The sequence below is a fragment of the Myotis brandtii genome, unplaced genomic scaffold (assembly GCF_000412655.1).
Source record: "Myotis brandtii unplaced genomic scaffold, ASM41265v1 scaffold8, whole genome shotgun sequence".
NCBI lineage: Eukaryota > Metazoa > Chordata > Mammalia > Chiroptera > Vespertilionidae > Myotis > Myotis brandtii.
The window spans coordinates 9841297-9862850 of record NW_005371219.1 but is presented as its reverse complement, the minus strand read 5'-3'; the positions used below and the strand labels follow the sequence as shown (position 1 = coordinate 9862850).

The window sequence follows — 21554 nt, the reverse complement described above, 5'->3', positions numbered from 1 at the left end:
TGCACCAGGCCTCTATCCTATATAGTAAAAGGGTAATATGCAAACTGACCCTAACAGCAGAAAGACTGGGAATGACTGGTCACTATGACACATACTGACCACCAGGGGGCAGACGCTCAATGCAGGAGCTGCTCCGTGGTGGTCAGTGTGCTCCCACAGGGGGAGTTCTGCTCAGCCACAAGCCAGGCTGATGGCTGCCAGTACAGCGGTGGTTGTGGGAGCCTCTCCTGCCTCCTCAGCAGCGCTAAGGATGTCCAACTGCAGCTAGGCCTGGTCCCTGCTGGCAAGTGGACATCCCCCGAGGGCTCCCGGGCTGCCAGAGGGATGTCTGACTGCCAGCTTAGGCCCAATCCCCCGGGGAGGGGCCCTAAGCCAACAGGTGGTCATCCCCTGAGGGGTCCCAGACTGCGAGAGGGCACAGGCCAGGCTGAGGGACCCTCCTGGGTGCACAAATTTTTGTGCACCAGGCCTCTAGTATATCTATAAAAGGCTAAGTTGACTGGCGCATGCGCAAAACATATAAAGCTCTTGCTGGTGCCAATCGCACACATGTGTTTCCATTGTCAATGTTGATTGTGAATTTGGTAGACACTTCTATTACGGAGAAAGGGCGGATAGCGATATTAAAATATTTCTTCTAATCAATTTTCCTTTTAATGTGCACAAATTCGTGCACCGGGCTACTAGTGTCAGCAATTAAATATTTCTGCCCCAAGAAGCAGGTTCTTTTCAGCCATCTTTGACCCCCTTGGAATGCAGTGTTTCCTGCATGCATCTCATATCTAACTGACTACCAATCTGCTTACTTACTAGGCTCCAAGTTACCCTATTTTTCTTTTCTGTCCCTAGAAAACACCAAGCTCATTCCCCTATCACAGTTTTCTAATCTTCACATAGCCGCTTCTTTCTCACCATTCAAGTCTCGAAAGTGTCACATCCTCAGAGATTTCCCTCATAATTGCAGCAAAGTCATTATTCTATTTACTACCAAACACTTATCGTTACTTGAAATTATTCTATTGCTTATTAACTATCATTCTCCCCAAACTAAAATTTAAGTTCCATGAGGGCCAGGCATTTCTCTTCAGTCCTGAAAAGTTCCTGGCACAAAGTACATGCTCAATGAATTTTTGTTAAATAAATAACTAAATGAATGACTGATTTAGGCAAGTGGGGAAAAACAAAAAGAAGGAACCCCAAATGTTAAAAGCAGTGGAAAAAGCAGACATCCTAGAGCAGGGGTGGGCAAACTTTTTGACTCGAGGGCCACAATGGGTTCTTAAACTGGACCAGAGGGCCGGAACAAAAGCATGGATGGAGTGTTTGTGTGAACTAATATAAATTCAAAGTAAACATCATTACATAAAAGGGTACGGTCTTTTTTTTTTTTTAGTTTTATTCATTTCAAACGGGCCGGATCCCCGCGGGCCGTAGTTTGCCCACGGCTGTCCTAGAGCCACACTGCCTGCCTTTGTTTCCTAAATTTGCCATTTATTAATATCTGGGTGAGTTTAAACAAGATACTTTTAAACTTTGTGTGTCAATTTCCTCATTTATAAAATGAAGATATTAATAGTATATATTCATAAAGTCACTGGAAGGAATAAGTGAGTTAATATATGCAAAATACTTACAATAGTACTTGGCACAAAGTAATACTACATGTGTTTTGTCTTTCAGGCTGCCGGAGATGCTGAGTTTCTAGAGTCAGCAACAAGGTAAGTGAAAGGTGAAAGCCAATATGGCAAAGGGTTATGCCAAACCCCCATCATCACAAGATTGCTGGAGTGTCCAGTCTGGCTCAGGGTCAGGGAGTTTGCACCATTCATATCAAATTCTATGTGAATGCTGCCCCCTGAAGTAATGCAATTGAAATGGCCTTTGCCAACCATAGTGGGGAGAATAAGAACACAATCCAGTTGCAACACTTTACAACACCAAATTCCCTTCAGGTCTCATTTTGCTTCCTCCAATCCTTTCAACTACCATACAAGGCCCTATTTTCTCACTCTGTGGGAACAATTTACTCGCCTTTTACCTTCCATCATTTCAACTGCATTAATCTCCAGCCATATCATGAAATAGTAGTGGGGGCAAGAATGGTGATCCAAGAACATCTAAGTCAACATCTGGGGAGTCCTCCAGTTTTGACAGGCTAGTCTGAGTTCCACCTAAGATCTAATGACCACTCCTTCTCAAGCCCTCTCTCTCCTAATACATCTTAAAATATTAGGAACAACAGACTGAAAAAAATGATGTTTCTTATTAATCGGGGAAGAGGCTCACAATTGTTATAAAAAGCATCAGTCTACAAATGGAGCTAGTGAAAACTACTTTATAAATGGTTTAGAAATATTGCTGGAAACTTAAAGAAAGCTAATCTCATCAAGTATTGAAAAAAGCAGGCTGTAAATTTTAATTTCAACATCACAAACCAATAAACTATTACTGCGAGTTACAACAGCTTTAATGTATTCCAAGTCAATCCAGTAATTAACTTTATTTTTAAGTAGACAGAATTCAATTACAGTATTCTAGCTAATTAAGTAAAGTTTATTTCCAATTTATTTTGAAATCGGGCCAGTAACAACATAAAAAATTCAAAATTCAAAAATTCACAATGCCAAAAAACCCCCAACTTATTCTACGTGCTCATGTTAAAAATAAAAAAGGGGGAATCATCTTCAATTACACTGTAGTCTTCACTTACTCTAAAAGACAATCTTTAAAAAGTATCTTGTTTGCCAAAGAGATTTACAGAGCTATATAGTACAGTGGCAGCCCAAGACTAATTAACTAAATGTATTCCTGCATAAATCACCTATAGATTTATAACCAATAATCTGATTTATTACCTTTCAAAACCACTATAAATTGAGAAAATATTTTCCCTCTTAGGCTAAATTACAGCTTATCACTTTCTTAGATTCAGAGGGCCAGAAACGAATTTAAGGAATCAAACTCATTCTCACTCACTCAGAGAGCACTCCAAAGTCCTAAGACAAAAATAAAAATCGACTTTAATTTTTGAAAGACAGACAAGAAATAGATATTCCATTATACTCACTGTCACTTTGTGGTTTATTATGCAGGATATTGTCATTTCTAATACAAATCCCTCATGCTTCTGATGAGAAAATGTAAATGAAAAAGTCTTATTAATAATTATTCACTGGAGATGCAGTAAATAATGCAGCATTTCTCAGCATTAGGTGAGCACTTGGACCACCTGAGGAGCTTTAAAAAACACTAATGTCAGGCTCCCACTCTAGACCAATTATTTCAGATTCCCTGGCAAATGTACTCTTGGGAAGCTCCAAGATGATTCTAATATGTAGCCAGATTAACCACCTGCAGATGCAATGAAAATACTCTCACTTTAGAATCTAGGTTCAAATCCTGATCCCATCTCTTACTAGCTCTGTGAGCTCATTTCCTCATTTTCAAAGTTGACAAAGTTTATCTAATTATTCTCAGGAATCTTAAGATAATGCATATAAAAGTACCCAGGCCTGGGACACCACAGGGATTTAGTAAATGTAATATAATTTCGGGTAAATTCTGTTCTATTTCAATTTCATGTAATCTGTCTGTGACGGTTACATGAAAAACATCTCTTTTTAAAAAGTCCCCAATTTGCCCTAACCGGTTTGGCTCAGTGGATAGAGCGTCGGCCTGCAGACTGACGGGTCCCAGGTTCGATTCTGGTCAAGGGCATGTACCTTGGTTGTGGGCACATCCCCAGTAGGGGGTGTTCAGGAGGCAGCTGATTGATGTTTCTAACTCTCTATCCCTCTTCCTTCCTCTCTATAAAAAAAAAAGTCCCCAATTTGCAAACAGTTCATATTATGAATATCTAGTTTAATTCTAGGCAATGAAGGAAAAAAAAAAAGAGTAAAACAGTTGATGGAAGGAAGTGTGCTCAAACAAGATTTTACTTTGGGAGCAAAGTAAAACAGCAAAACACAAAGAGTTGAATTATTTGTTCCAATTATGTACCTAATTGAGTACTGAGAGCTCTATAGAGAATTAAAAAACAAACAAAATACAACACATACAATAGGATTTTTCCTTCACTTAATATGTAGTTGAGGAAGCCAAACTGACATACCTACAATTATCACAAGTTTTAATGGGTCTGGTTGGTCCTTTATCTTGAAATTAGTAGTGCTTGATGGGTCAAGTCCTCCCCACTCTGTCCCCATCTTTTCAAAGGTAAATGACTAAATGACAGATGCTAAAAAACATGTTAAAGGTTAGGCTGGTAGCCCAGTGGTTAGGGCACTGGCACCAGCACTGAAGGGTCGTGGGTTTGATTCCCCATCAAGGGCACATACCTGGGTTGCAGGCTTGATCCCAGGCCCCGGTTGGGCACAATGAGGAGTCAACCAATTAATGCGTCTCTTGCACATTTATGTATCTACGTTTCTCTCTCTCACTCTCCCCACCTCCTCCACTCTCTCTTAAAAAAAAAAAAAGGTTAGGCTAGTAAAGAAGTGATACTAAACAAAACAAGACTAAAATGTGCTAGAGTAAAAAGTTGTGGGTTCTGATTGTAATAGGACCTCAGAGATCATTTTTATTAATAATGTACCTGAACAGAATTTAGACATTTTAAAAACCCAATTGATGTTCATAGCATTTTACATAGGAGAAACTGCAGTTCAAAGCAGGTGAATGATTTGCCTGTGATCATCAAACCAGCAGGCTCTCAGGGATGCTACCCTTATCACAGAAAACTTTCAGTAGCATTTCTATAAGTAAAAACACTACTTGCTTGGTAAAACTCCAAGTTGAGTCAATTCAATAACCTATGATTAAGAAGAATCTGGGAAACCATTAATGAATGGAATGTTCATGTTATCAAAAATTCCAGAGTTCTATACTTCAAAATTCATGGTAGTGTCAGGTAATAGTGAAGGGGACCAAAGTTTTGCCACCCCAAAACTTTGCCTTTTGCAATAGTAATTTAAGCTCGTTGAGAAACAAAAGACTCAAAAAGAACCTTTAACCCTTTCCTACCCCAAGAGATTCAGATGAAAAGGCCTGCTCCAGGAATGAAAACTTAGCATATTCACCTTGTACCATTAGATAGGCAGGCTCCAGGCAGTGGCCAAGTAGCTAGATGCTCCCATGTCCATTGTTTCTGGGTATCCTAGCAAGAATTTGCCTGCCATGTGTGTTCTGCTCCTCGTCAGCTCCCTGTGAATTGCCTATTCCTTTGAAATCTCAGGCTCCTGCCCCCCTTCTCCTTTGACCATGAAGACATATAAACCTCAATTGCCCAATGCATTTGGGGTCTCATTTTTATATGGCACCCCCAAATGCATTCATATAATAATAAACTTTGAGTGGGGGAAAAATAATCTATTTCAGCTATCACAGTAGTTTAATTTCATCTCCTTTGGCAGTTACAGATGACAAAACTGAACAGTTAGCAGTCACTGCTGCAGAAATAAATATTTGCTTCAACATATTCACTAAGTCATATTTTTTCAATGAGAATCAGGGGAAATGCACTGTGATAATCAAGTGAAAATATTACTCAATTAGGAACTACCTCTTAAAAGACAAGGACAATGATGAGTGAAACTGAAAAATCATAGTTCAAATTTTAGCCATTAGGATTATTCAGGTGGCATTACTGCAAAATTAATTTGTCTTAACTCATTCACTGCCAAAACAAAGCTGATTCTTAACATTCTACACATACCTCAAAAAATGGGAATATACTTTATTATTTCCCATAATGAGTTTATTTTGGGCTAAATAGTATTTTAAACCTATTCAATAGCTTCTAGTGATAAGTGGCATACAAAATGTATCTTATAAAGCACAAAAAATTAATCAGGATTCCAAGAATTCTAGCAGGAATAGAGTTGATAAAATTTAAAATTATTCTACCCGTATTTCTCAACTTATTCATTTACAACTTAATTGTCTGAATCTCACACAGTATTCTTTGGTGTGAAATAACATTCTTTGAGTGTAATATCATAATTTGATAAATAAAAATATTGGGGGGGGGAGACACTTCTAAATGTAAAGCCTTTCCCCTTAACAAGCCTATGGGAAAATCTAAGAAGAATATTATCAAAAACAAGAAGCTAGTTAAAGAAAAACAGCCCCAAAAATCTTTAAGTTTAATTTTGAGTGTGGCTTATGATAATTTAAAATAAAGTAAAATTTTGCTGGTTAAATCTTTTATGGAAATTAACTCCAATTTTAAAAATGAGATATTTTATTGATATCCATCTACTGTTAATGATAGAAATAAGCTACATGTTTAAAAAAAAAAAAAAAGCCAGGGAATCAAGAATAGTCTGAATCCTAAATGGACTCTGGGGGAAGAAATGCGTAAGTAGAAAGCCACTTTGAAGATAATAATCAGAACTTGACTCAACACACTGCATCTTAGATGAACAAATTAGTTTATTTTGTACTCTTTTTTTTAAGGGCTGCTTCTTTTTTAGTGTTTGTGTTAAAACCTTGCAGCTCTCTGAATTCAGCTAATTAAAATACTGGCATAGTTTAATACTTAAATGTGGTTTTCACATAAAAGGATTTCTGAATCTTCTAGTTCTTAAAGCAGTAAGTGACATGCAATGAATAATAAGAAATTAGCACTATTATAGAACTGTGTTTACGTCTCTGGTTCAGGAAAAGACATCACTAATACAGAGAATTCTGACACCCAGAGCTTATTTTCATAGCCACTGAATCAGAATTGGTCTGCATATGCAGAGATGGAGTAAACCAAGTATCACAGCGGTGGGGTGAGAGAGGAGAGGCTTGAAATGCTGAAATTCTCAAGAAAGTAGTTTCCATGTCTTTGTTTAAAAAGTACATGAAATAGGTACCTGGGAATAGGTCATACACTGGCCAGCATTAGTTAGAGATTTCTGAGCTAAAATATTTATTTGGCCATCCAGACCCCACAAAGATAATGAAGGAATGGGTCAGAGACTAAGTAAACTTAAGTGAGAAGAGAGACAGAAGAAGTGTTATTAATATATATATGTAGAACTAGGTCAAGTACCACAAGGAAATCTAGAAAGGGAGATGAAATTAAGCAAAAGAAGAAGAAAAAGAAAAAATATAGAAGACACATGTTACTTCAAAAATGTAAGCACTGCCCAGCTGGTGTGGCCCAGAGGTTGCATGTCGACCTATAAACCAGGAGGTCACAGTTCGATTCCCCATCAGGGCACATGCCCAGGTTTTGGGCTCAAGGTATGCAGGAGGCAGCTGATCAATGATTCTCTCTCTCCCTCTCTGAAGTCAATAAAAATATATTTTTTAAAAATGTAAGCATAGCCCTGACTGGTTTGGCTCAGTGGATAGAGCGTCGGCCTGCGGACTGAAAGGCCCCAGGTTCGATTCCGGTCAAGGGCATGTACCTTGGTTGCGGGCACATCCCCAGTAGGAGGTGTGCAGGAGGCAGCTGATAGATGTTTCTCTCTCATTGATGTTTCTAACTATCTCTCTCCCTTCCTCTCTGTAAAAAATCAATAAAATATATTTTAAAAAAATGTAAGCACAATTAGTTTTAATGAAATTATAGCATACTATTGATTCACGTTCAAATATATCCCACATTCAAAGACTGTTAAATCACATTGCTTACCCATATCTTCAGAAAAAAATCACTTGTACTGTCATGGTAAACAACCTGCTTTCCTATTTATAATGGTCTGGCCCTCTAGCAACTTCAGCGCGAAATTATAGCGAATTTGCCTACAAACAAATTAGCTATAATCAGGTGGTCATAATAATCTGGACACTCAGTGTATATAGATATGCAACTAATGAAAGCAAAGCAATCTAATTACAACCCAACTGCCTCTATCATACAAGCCTCCAAAGAGCTGGAACCACTGCATTTATCTTTTACTTCACCTACCAAACAAAAGTACTTTCAAAATGTTATGACCTTCTGTAAAAATCATGGTTAGCTAATCACTATTTCCTCTTAAAAACCAGTATTAAGTTAGAATGGTACTCCAAAAAATAATTAATTTGTCTAAAACATAACCTAGCTCGAAGAGATTAACCACACTTTAGAAACAACATATATACTAGTATATTCAACATTTAGCAGTCATAACTTGCATTTATTTGAAGGTCTATAAATTTATTTAATGCCATCATTTCTTTTTTAATATATACAGAAAATTAAGGCTGAAAACTAAATCATATATTACTTTTTTTTAGAGATTTCCTCAAATCTCTAGCTTATAAGAAAAATAACTTGACATTTAATACCTGCACATTGGTGACAACTGCCTTATAAATAATAAAAATGGTACTTTCTTTTCTTTTTTTTTTGCAGTCACTAACTCTGTTACACAGGGAAGTTATATTATACTTTTACATCAAAAAGGAGAACCCATAAAAAACACTGAAAGGCAGAGTATGTCTTAAATGAGTTTTCTTGGTTTCAAAGCTTTTCTTATTTCTTTCACAGAGATCTGAAAAATTAAAATTAGCATTTGAAAGTATTCAAAAAATGTTTAAATCATTGTTTAGTTGTTATACTCTACAGGTGCAGTTCTGAATAAATAAATTTACCATCTGCTATGTCTCAATCTTGACCAGTTTGCAATTATACTAACCAAAAGGTGAAATAATCTTTGACTTCACAAATTAATAGGACTTTCTTTTGGATGGAAAAATTCGTAAACAAACTCTATTTCGGTAAATTAAAACAAGGCACTTCTGCTATTTTATACTAATATTAAACTATTTATAAAAAGCTGTTAATATCATTTCCTTATAGTATGAGAAAGGAATAAAATAAAGGAGTCATTCATTCAGTCAATGTTTATTTTGTCTACTCTATGCCTAAGACTTGAGTAGGTGCTGGGGATACCAAAATGTGTAATACAGTCTAATCAGGAGAAATTTGTATTCCAGCAGAATACATAAACTATAACTATTTCAGAGTGTGATGAAATATGAGAGCAAAAGTGCATATAAATGGACAAGGAGCCACGATAGTATGAAAAGTTCTGCCTTCACTAGCTATAAGCTCCACGAAGACAGGGTCCATGTCTGTTCAATCACTGCTGGATGATTACTAGCTCCTAAAACAGTGTCAGGCACAAGTTAGATGTTCTATAAATATTTATTGGCTAAAAAAAGAGGGAAGGCTTCACATAGAAGGTGGCAAAAGAGATGAGCATTAAAACATAAGCAGAAGTTACATAGACAAAAAGGATTGGAAAGGGCATTCTAAGCAGAAGGAACAAATTAACTTCTACACCCACCTTTTACCAATTTACTTTAATGTAGACAGTAGCATTTTCTATAACCTTCACCCAGCTAAAAATTTCCTAAATTAATATTTTAATTTTTAAAAAGTAGAAAATAAACTATCAAAGTCTCCAGTATCCACAGGATACCTTACATAATATTTTGAGTGTGTAAGCCCAATCATTACCAACACAAACAAAACTGAACATAATAGCTAAAAAAATAATAGCTAAATATATAAATGGAATAAAAAAATATATATTTTTAATCCTCACCCAAGGATGCTTTTATTGGGGTTTTTAAGAGACAGAGGAAGGGGGAGAAAGAGGGAGGGGGAGAGAAGGAGGGAGAGAGAGAGAGAGAGAGAGAGAGAGAGAAAGAGAAATGTGAGAGAGAAATATTAATCGGTTGCCTCCTGGACACAACCTGACCAGGGATTGGACCTGAAACCTTTCAGTGTATAGGATGATGCTCCAACCGAGCCACCTGGCCAGGGAAAAAATTTTATTCCATGCCTGGCTGGCGTGGCTCAGTGGTTGAGCATCAACCTATGAATCAGGAGGCCACAGTTTGATTCCAGGTCAGGGCACATGCCCAGGTTGCAGGCTGACATGCCCAAAAGTCTGCTCCATAATTCTTCTTTCTCATCATTTCTATCTCTCCCCCCACCCTTTCCTCTCTGAAATCAATAAAAAAAAATTTTTTTAAATGTCTTAAAAATAATCACTGAAAGCAGCTATTACACTAAGTCTGATACATTATGCTATACCAAGTTCTGAGTATGTGACATTTTGAATCATGCTTTAGGTCAATGATAAATATGAGCTGTTGATTTGGTCAACCTTTTTATGGTTGACAAGTATTTCTAAAAGGGTCAACAAAGATAAGTGTTTTAGGCGGTGAGCCACATGGTCTCTGCCATGACTATTTAACTCTGCCACTGTGGCATGAAAGCAGCACAGAAAAAACATGAATGAATGGGTGTGGCAGAGTTCCAATCTTTATTTACATAAACAGATGGCTGGCCATGACCACTGTTTGCCAACCCTAGTTCTGGAGTCTCAAAGTGACTTCTTGATAATTCTTTTTATCAAGACAGCTTTGCTTCCTTTCAAGCACTTTCACATAAACTGTATTAGTGTTTCACTAAAGCCTCTAAGGACACCTACAAGAGAAAGAAACTGAAGCTAAAAGAACTGGGTGATTTGCCCCAAGAAGCTACTAGCAGAGCTGATAACTAAAAACCAGACCTTCCTTTTCACAATTCTTAACCATCACCCTCCACACCCAACCCTCTAATGCCCCAAATGAAACATTTTAATATTTTTTAGCATCCTTCTGCTTATGAATAAGCTCTCTGTAGCTGACTCATCATGTTCACAATAGAGTTCAAGAACATCTACTTACACCCTGACCAGTTTGGCTCAGTGGATAGAGCGTCGGCCTGCGGACTAAAGGGTCCCAGGTTCAATTCCAGTCAAGGGCATGTACCTTGGTTGCGGGCATGTACACCAGAAGGGGGTGTGCAGGAGGCAGCTGATCGGTGTTTCTCTCTCATCGATGATTCTAACTCTCTATCTCTCTCCCTTCCTCTCTGTAAAAAATCAATAAAATATATTTAAAAATAAAGAACATCTACTTAAATGTCCATTTAAATTATTTACTTCAATTCTGAAGCCAAATTATTTTCAGACCCCTTTTCTCATCGGAAGATTCCTGTCTTCTTCCATTTAGGCAACCTTCTGATTCAGAAGTCTCCTACAATGTCACTTCATCTTCAAATAACCAGCAAGGAAAAGGGAAAAGTATACTTTAAGAGATTGTAAACTCTTAATCATTTAATAAAAATTTGTGAATTCTGTAATATAAATGAGGTGAAAAGCCTGGTGCCTACCTCTGCAATAATATAGTTGCTAAATTATCAGAGGTACAAACATGAGCAACTCCATGTACCTCAGGTTAAATCTAAGACACTTAAAAGAAATGAGAAAATTTATTTTACAGTACAGAGTCATAAAATATGTGCCTTTTGTATACTGAAGTTAGATAATACTCTGTATCTTGCATAATGAAAGTTTAATACTTAAATAACTATGAACACCTCTTTGACATGGTGACAATATAATCCAGAAGGTAAAACTGGATCACTTTTTTTTTAATTTTTTGCTTTTTGTTTTCTTTTATCTTTATTGTTTAAAGTATTACAGATGTCCCCTCCCCGCGCCCCCACTGACCCCTTCTAGCCTGCCTCCATCCCTGCCCCTCCCCTACTTCACCACACCATTGGCTGTGTCCATGGGTAATGCATATATATACATTTTTTTCAATTATAGGTTTTTTTTGGGGGGGGGAGGGGGTCTTCTCTTTTATTCTAATAGCTGCTATAAAAGAGCAGCTTATATTGGACTAACTCCATGTCCAAAAACAATTCTGAAAGATGGACAGATTATTGGCATTCCTTGCTTTGCATAGCAGTATGGGACTGGAAAAGTGACCATGCAAGATGTAAACATGCAAAGTGATCATAACAATTAAGGAGAAAATCACAATTGTTCAGTAATCTTTACAAAATTGTCAAAAACATTAAAAACTCTGGTTATAAATATACAGAAAAATAAAAATGTAAATAAGACTAATACTGTATTTATTTAGTACACAGTAATTTAAAACATTAGGAACATGGAGAATTAGTGTTTTATTTCTTTGTTAAAAAAAAAAAGCTTAAGTATGTTTGAATAGTGCTTGCTTCCTGGACATGTAACTTACCAGCAAGAATCCTATATAATAAAAGTGTAGTATGCAAATTGTCCCCTCAACCAGGAGTTCCACCAGGGGGCAGGGCCAGCCAAAGGAAGGGAGAGAGGCCCTGGCTGGTGGCAGCTGCGGCGGCAGGCGGCCAGGGGAAGGGAGGGAGTACCCAGCTGGCAGCCAGCAGCTGGCAGCCACTAGGGACCCTACCAGTGCACAAATTTCGTGCACTGGGCCTCTAGTATTTCATAAACTGTGAATTGTCATACTCCTCTGCAAGTTTGAATCAATTTCTAACATACTACCATTTTCGTTTTCAATGTCATGAAATATCTGTCCTTTAATGTGTTTTTTTGCCAGCATCACTTCCGCTGGGATAACTTCACTCTTTTCATCACAACACTTCCCACATGTATGTGGAAAAGTTCACCTTCATTAATTTCCTGTGGTTGTTATCTAAACTCTCTCAAATGGTGGTAGTGTTCACACTCTCACAGTCAGCTATGTCTTCTATAATTCTACATTCTATTCAAATTTAGCTTCCAGATTTATTACTTTTTCTTTCTTTACTTCATTTTCATCTTTCTTAGCCAACTCTCTCTTTTGATTATCCAGTGTTATAAAATGTTCTGTGGACTGGAGACCAGGAGGTAACATAACTACATGTTTTGCTGTCTGTGGATGAAAATAACAGATGCATAATGACAATTCACTGACAGACACGGAAAGAAGTGAAGTGATTGATCACTGATCACAATGCATATGTATTGTTGCATAATGATTCACAACTGAAGAGCTGGCAATCAAGCTTGTACTTTATGTAATTATTAAATAGCATGGCAAATGAAATTTGAACCATATTCTTGGGAAACTGGAACTTTTTTTAAGTTGAAGTATAATTAACATACATTAAATTAGTTTCAGGTGTATAACACAATCTATATATATAAAAGCCAAATGACCAAAGGGCGGAATGACCAGAACGACCAGTGGGTATGACGTGCACTGCAGCGGCCAACCGGCCCAATCAGGGGTGGGGCCAGCCAGCCAACCACACACAACCCCTGCCCCTGCTGGCCCCACCCCCAATGAGCCACCCCTGAAGTGTGACCTTCACTGATTCTAAGTAAGTAAATGCTCTCCAGCCTTCATAGACCAGGAATCTGAATGAGGAGTGATCAGGAGGAAAACTGCTCACGGTCTGGACTGTCAGTCAGGTGTCCAGGAGAGGTGCCCAGAACAGCCACCATCTTCCTGCGTTCTCTCTCCACTGCTTACTACCAAAGAGGACAGCCACGTCACACCATGGCCTCTCTTTAGAGGGTTTGTCAGCAGGGAACTAAACCGCATTACCTGTCTAGGGAGAAGCTTAGAAACAGAAGCTGTAAGTGTCCCTGACACTAAAGTGCCTTTGAAGCTTCAAATCATCCGAAAGCCAATAGCAAACTTGTATACATCCTGCAAAGATCTTTGACACTAATAACTCCCCCTGGCCAGCCCTGCCCCCAACCGGCCCTCCCCACCCAAATTGGAGGCAGACGGCCGGACCCCACCATGCACGAATTCGTGCACCGGGCCTCTAGTGATTCAATATTTGTATATGCTGCAAAATGATCACCATAATAGTTACCATCAGTCACCATACAAAATTACAAAAAAATTTTTTTTCTTTTATGATTACTATCTTGGCAACTTGGAATGATATTATTTAACTAAAACATGTTAACTAAAACTCATGCATATTGGATTTGTGCAAAGCATTGGTTCTCAACCTTCCTAATGCCGGGACCCTTTAATACATTCCTCATGTTGTGGTGACCCCCAACCATAAAATTATTTTCGTTGCTACTTCATAACTGTAATTTGGCTACTGTTATGAATCGTAATGTAAATATCTGATATGCAGGATGTATTTTCATTGTTCGCGACCCACAGATTGAGAACCGCTGGTGCAAAAGGACTTCCTGTACATACAACTGTCTGAAGGCACTGGAGGGCAATCAGTGCAGGAAAGATTAAGGAAGTATGATCTCTAAAAGATGAAGAATACAGAGGTAAATTACAGATTGCCCTCAGTTTTTTCCTTGAGTGTATTTTCTAAGTCCCAGGAGAGAGTATCTAAGCACAAAGCAAGTCTTATTGTTCAGAGAAAACAAAGGTTGCCCAAATGCCCTGCCCAAATGGAGGTGCTTTGGTATGCAAACAGTATGCAATTGCAATTCCAAAGGATCATGATTAGGAATAAGGTACTTTTCCCAGAAGCTAAACACAGGAAGTTTCCACTGTGATATGCTATGGGCAAAGCAATCAGTCCAATGCTGGGGAATCCAGGAATAGAGGGATATTGGGAGGGTACAATTTAAGGGATAACTAAAGATAGCTTCTTTGCAAAATTTTTTGCTTAGAGACTGGAATCTAAACTTGTACCATCAATCCTAAGATGTACCAATTACTCGCAGAATTACAATTACTCCATACTTTATAAAGGGCGTTCTGAAATTAAACATTGCTATATTTACCATTATGTAATCCCATCCAGAGCTGCTTGTGATCTTTTTTCTGCATTTCATTGATTACTTGGCTTTTGTGCTTTAATGCATCAGCTTCTTTCACACAAGACATAAAATGAGCTTCAATTGTGTCCTTAGATGGACAGTGCAAAAGGTCCTTTTCTGGAAAACCCTATCAAAGGGAAAAAAAAAAAATATATATATATATATATATAGATACACATATAAAACAGTATAAAATTAGCTTCTTAAAGAACTGTATCTCCCTGATTTTCCAATATTTTTAGTAAACCATCCCTTACCTTCTTAATGAAGAGACTTCAGAACAACTAAAGATTTAGTACAGGTATATTTTATACTTCTTCCAAATAAACCGTACATGATATGTTTATAACAACATGAAACAAAAATATGAAATAGTACTAATTTTAAAAGTAGCTTTCTGACTGACCATACCTAGTGTTGGCAAGAGTGTGGAATGGAACTCTCACACACTGTTGGTGGGAATGTAAAATGGTACAACTACTTTGGAAAACAGTTTGATAGTTTTTGTTAAGTAAACATATACCTATCATCTGATCCAGTTACTCTACAACTAGGTATTTACCTAAGACTTGTACATTAATGTGCACAGCAGCTTTATTTGTATCATCAAAAAAAAAACATAACAAAACAGGAAACAACCTAAATGTCAAAAGGTAAATGAATACATAAAGTGTGGTATAAACTTATCAAAGTATACACTTTTAATATGCATAGTTTGCTACAGGCCAATTAGAGTTTAAGAAAGCTGTTAAAATGTAATGTTTAAGGTCAAATAGCCAAATTTATATCCTATACCTTCAGTGAATCTTTCAGGCAGTAGAGGCAATGATCACAGGTCAGATAAACAGTTATGCAAATGAGATGACTAATGCACTCTTCACTGGAAAAAAAAGATAACAGCAATACCTAACACTAATTGAATACTATGTAACATTGTGCTAAGACTTTTTATATAATTATAATTTAAACTTTATAATAACCCTTTAAACACTACTGTCATTGCTATCACACACATTTTTAAAAAATTAAAGATCAGGGAGTAGATAGTCCTACAGCTTGCAAGTGGTAGGGCTAATATCAGTCTGCCTCAGAGTCCCAGCTCTTAACCACTATGCAACACCACTTCCTCCATAACACCTAAATACTTAATGATTATATTCGAATGTTATTTTATAGGAAAAGACTTTGTTCTATAAGTCCTTCAATAAAGAGCCCGATAATAATGGTGAAAATAGCATTTAGTCGTAGCCTAATTGTATTACTGTATTAATAGAAAACATTCAATAACTTAAGTCATGGAAAGCTCCTAAGTAAAAAAAACTCCTTCATCCACTCAAGTTCTGTTGAGTCTACATCCTAAGAAGATCTGAAGCCACCCACTTTCAACATTCCCAGTGCCACTTTCCAGCACAAACTAAAAATGAACCGTTCTGCGGCATGGATGGAACTGGAGAGCATTATGCTAAGTGAAATAAGCCAGTCAATGAAGGAAAAATATCACATGATCTCACTCATTCATGGATAATAAAGACCATTAGACTGTCAAACTACAGTGGGAAGGCCGGGGAGGGTAGTGGGGCAGAAGGGGGGGGTAAGAGATCAACCGAAGGACTTATATGCATGCATATAAGCATAACCAATGGACATAAGACACTGGGGGGTAGGGGAGGCCAGGGGATTGTCAAGGGCGGGGGAAAAAAGGAGACATATGTAATACCCTTTGTAATACTTTAAGCAATAAAACAATTTTAAAAAAAAGACTAGAAACCACTCTAAGTATATGAAACATAAAGGGATTTAACACAGAAAAAAAATAAATAAATAAAAATGAACCGTTCTGAAAACCTCCCAACTGTTTCCCATGCAGTCTTACACTTTTCATTTATACTTTACATTTGGATTCACAGTGATCTTTCTAAAATACAAATCACTCAGCTGATCTGCTACTTTTAGGATAAAATCAAACTACTTCTAAAGCCTTCCGTTTTCTGAATGACTTACATCTCTGCTAACCAACATCTCCAGCAAAATCTCTTACTCCCATTTCATATACTCTTCTCTTTCCCCACACCCCCACCACACACACTCTCTACTCCAATGATCTTGAATATGTCATCTGCTCAAACATTCTTTCAGTCATACTCTAATTTCTGTGCATTTACACATTCTATTTCCTCCACCTGTAACTCTTTGTCCTTTCCTATCTCTCTACCATTTACACACCTGCCCTCCCCCCCACGACTTCCCACCCCAGTCCTCCTCAACCTTCAAGTTCAGTTTAGACATCATGTTCTACAGGAAGTTTCTCTTATTCCCCAAGTCTAGGTTAAGTTTTCACAAATTCCTTCTAGTTGATTCTATAATATTTATATTCTGTCACCCTACTCTTAAAGCACCACAAGACAGAGACCATGACTGTTCTCACCTCTCTGTCCTCTCTCAATAAACTTTAAAAAATAAGTCAAATTTATTGATATGATTTACAGACAGTGAAATGCAGAAATTTTAAGTGGACAGTTAAGATGAATTTTTGACACTGCATAACTGTCAGCCCAAACAAGGTACAGAATATTACTATAACCCCTCAAAAGTTCCTTAGTGCCATTTGCAATCAGTTCCCTCATTTCTATCTCAGCTAATCACTGATCTAATTTTTATCATCAGAGACTAATTTTGCCTATTATATAACTGCATATAAACAGAATCATAGACTATGTAGTATTGTGTAATCTAGCATCTTCCACTTAACCTAACACTTTTGAAATTCATCTGTTACTGCATGTATCAGTAGTTAGTTCTTTTTCTTGCTGAGTAGTATACCACTGAATGTTCAACAATCTATTAATCCCCAATCTGTTAGACATTAAGATTGTATCCAGATTTTGGCTATTAAGATAACTGCTATAACATTAGTGTTCAAGTCTTTTGTGCACATATTTTCATTTTTCTTGGTATATATCTTGAAAACACGTTGGGTCATAGAGGAAGTATATGTTTAATTTTATTTAAAAACTGTCAAACTGATCTCCAAGGAGATAGTACAATTTACACTCTCACCAACAATGTATGAGGGTTACTCATATCCTGAAAATTGGTACTGTCAATATTTTTAATTTTAGTTACACCAGAGTGTGAAACAATATCATTGTGATTTTAATATAAATTTCCCTGAGGACTAAAGATGTTGAGCACCTTTTCATGTGCACATTGGTTATTCCTATATGAGCATATGCTGATTAGCCAATGGGAAGGGTAGCGGTCGTACGCTAATTACCATGTTTCTCTTTTATTAGTGTAGATTAGTGCTGGAAGACAGTTGGATATTACAGAGGTCAAAAGCCATGTCCTATCATATTTAGAATATTTCAGATTGCAGATTTAGTGCTTTATTTGTGGCATAAGGAATATTCTGTGTTTAGAGTAGAACTTTTACTGTCTAATTGGGTCAGGATTGTGAGCTAGGTTTGCAGAGTAGGTAGGATTTGAACAGGTGAGAGAGGAGCATATTAGTCAGGGGGATGGTAGAACAGAACAGCAAGATTTTGAGGGGCCAGTTTTGCTAGAGGGTTTAAAATGAAGTATCTATTTATAATCTATATCCTATCTAATAAAAGAGAAACATGGTAATTAGCCATACCTCCGCTACCCTTCCCATTGGCTAATCAGGGAGATATGCAAATTAACTGCCAGCCAAGAAGGCGGCCGGCAGCCAGGCAGCTTGAAGTGAACATGAGGCTTGCTTGCTTCAGTGACGGAGGAAGCCAACGTTCCCCGCCTGCCGCTGCTGGCCTCTGAGCTTGCAGTTTGAAACATTGTTACAAATATAGAAGCTAAACAAAACCCCAGAAACCTGCTTTCAGCCAGCCGGCATCTCAGAGCTGGAGTTGAGTGTTTCGATTATAGAACCCAAACAAACCAGATACCTGCTTTCAGTAGTCAAAGCCTCAGAGCTGGAGCCAAGCCTCAGAGCTAAAGCTGGCCCAGAATAAAAAAAAGGACAGGTTGGGAGCTTCAGTCACCCGCCAGCCTGAAAACAGCCCTCAGCCCCTCACCCAGACTGGCCAGGCACCCCAGTGGGGACCCCCACCCTGAAGGGTGTGTGACCAGCTGCAAACAGCCATCATCCCCTCATCCAGGCTGGCCAGGCACCCCAGTGGGGACCCCCACCCTGAAGGGTGTGTGACCAGCTGCAAACAGCCATCATCCCCTCATCCAGGCTGGCCAGGCACCCCAGTGGGGACCCCCACCCTGAAGGGGGTGTGACCAGCTGCAAACAGCCATCATCCCCTCATCCAGGCTGGCCAGGCACCCCAGTGGGGACCCCCACCCTGAAGGGGGTGTGACCAGCTGCAAACAGCCATCATCCCCTCATCCAGGCTGGCCAGGCACCCCAGTGGGGACCCCCACCCTGAAGGGGGTGTGACCAGCTGCAAACAGCCATCATCCCCTCATCCAGGCTGGCCAGGCACCCCAGTGGGGACCCCCACCCTGAAGGGGGTGTGACCAGCTGCAAACAGCCATCATCCCCTCATCCAGGCTGGCCAGGCACCCCAGTGGGGACCCCCACCCTGAAGGGGGTGTGACCAGCTGCAAACAGCCATCATCCCCTCATCCAGGCTGGCCAGGCACCCCAGTGGGGACCCCCACCCTGAAGGGGGTGTGACCAGCTGCAAACAGCCATCATCCCCTCATCCAGGCTGGCCAGGCACCCCAGTGGGGACCCCCACCCTGAAGGGGGTGTGACCAGCTGCAAACAGCCATCATCCCCTCATCCAGGCTGGCCAGGCACCCCAGTGGGGACCCCCACCCTGAAGGGGGTGTGACCAGCTGCAAACAGCCATCATCCCCTCATCCAGGCTGGCCAGGCACCCCAGTGGGGACCCCCACCCTGAAGGGGGTGTGACCAGCTGCAAACAGCCATCATCCCCTCATCCAGGCTGGCCAGGCACCCCAGTGGGGACCCCCACCCTGAAGGGGGTGTGACCAGCTGCAAACAGCCATCATCCCCTCATCCTCTGCCACCCGGGAGCAGGCCTACGCCAGCAGGTCGTTATCTCCCGAGGGGTCCCAGACTGCGAGAGGGCACAGGCCGGGCTGAGGGACCCCCTCTCCCCCCAGAGTGCACAAATTTTTGTGCACCGGGCCTCTAGTATATAATATTATTATGCATATTATATGTTCATATATACATATATATGAATTGCCTGTTTAAGTGAAAGATATATTAAGGGACAATTAGAGTAATGTGAATTTCATGTTTATCTTTATAAATATTGTCTACAAGAAATACTAGGGAGCACAGAAAACTGCACCCAGCTATACCAAGCCACAGAAGAATACACAAAACAGACATATCTCAGAAACAGACCTGCTACCTCAATCCACATTATGAGCTATTCACAGCCAATGTTCCAATTTTGTCTAATTTCAGATAACCTTCCTTTCACAACTGACAAGCAGCAAACCCTTACAATGTTCATTCCTACAAGCAAATGTCTAGTCTTTTTCAACATAAAGTGCCATATTTTTTACAGCATTTAAGTATTTCTTAATTATTTAACATTTATAAAACTGTGCTCTTATTTATTAGGTTCCTATCTTTTTCATTTGCCACTAAAGAAGTTTTTGAGTTTTGTGCCCCTAAGACATTGTCCCCATAAATCCTTTGATTTTTAATGGCACAGTCCTTTTTAGAAGAGCAAAACCAAAACTGCCTGTGTCGAAGTGATGGGAACAATTTTGCCTATTTCCTGATCTTAGAGTGAAAACATTCATTGAAGCACCATTTACGACGATTTTTAGTTGTAGGCTTTTCATATTTACTGTGTCAAATTGAGAAAATTCCCTTCTATTCAAAAGCTTGCTAAAGCGTTTTGATAACAAATGGGAACTGAATTTTCTCAAAAGTTTTTTCTGCATCTATTTAATCTGATCATATAATTTTTCTACTTTTTTTTCCGTTAATGTGCTGAATTACATTGATTAATTGATATTTGAAAAGTTGAATCACCCTGATCATTCCCTGGATGATATCAACATGGTCATGATGCATTATCCTTTTCAAATGTTGCTGTACTCGATTTGCTAGTATTTTTATGAGAGTGTTTGCACCTACCAGTATGTTCATTAGGGATACTGGTCAGCAGTTATTTTTTCTTTTAATATCTTTAACAGGTTTTAGTATCAGAATTATTCTGGCCTGCAAAGCAAGTTGGGAAACATTCCCCTCCCTTTTATTTACTAAACCATATGTAAAGATTGATATTATTTATTCCTTAAATATCAGAATTCACTAATGAGACTAGGCAATAAATTTCACTGTGAGAAATTTGTTCTTTATACATTAAGGGGCTATTCATATTTGCTACTTCTTGTGTCAGTTTGGTAAGTTATATTTTTATTGAATTTGTCCATTTGTCAAATTTGCTGTCATAAAGTTGTTCATAATATTTCCTACTATCCTTTAAATAGCTGTAGGATCTGTAGCGATATCCCATTTTTCATTCCAGCTATCGGTAGTGTGTTTCCCTACAAATAGAAAAGTCTTAAATTCCCTCTAACCACTGCTTTAGGTGAATCACAGCACATTAACCTACCTTAAAACTGTATTATTCTTGCTTCAGTGGTTCTCAACCCTCCTAATGCCGCGACCCTATAATACAGTTCCTCATGTTGTGGTGACCCCCAACCATAAAATTATTTTCGTTGCTACTTCATAACTGTAATTTTGCTACTGTTATGAATCGTAATGTAAATATCTAATATGCTATATGTGTTCTCAGATGGTCGCGACCCACAGGTTGAGAACCACTGCTTGAAACAGTCATTTCTCTTTTAAAGTTAAAAGAGGTAATCTTTTATATTTACCATTTATTTACCACTAGAGGCCCGGTGCACAAAAATTTGTGCACTCGGGGGGCATCCCTCAGCTCAGCCTGCCCCCTCTAACAGTCTGGGAGCCCTCACAGGATGTCCTACTGATGTCCCTTTGGGGAG

At 38.8% G+C, this 21554-nt stretch overlaps 1 protein-coding gene across 3 annotated transcripts in view; it reads right to left on the bottom strand.

The window, feature by feature from the left end:
* Positions 1 to 21554, bottom strand: part of ATG5 (autophagy related 5) — a 159548-nt gene that overhangs the window by 101551 nt on the left and 36443 nt on the right. For all 3 annotated transcript variants that reach the window (XM_014531355.1, XM_005883792.2, XM_014531356.1), the window contains one exon: positions 14523 to 14685. In XM_014531355.1, the coding sequence (XP_014386841.1) occupies positions 14523 to 14685 (163 nt within the window). The remainder of the gene's footprint in view (positions 1 to 14522; positions 14686 to 21554) is intronic.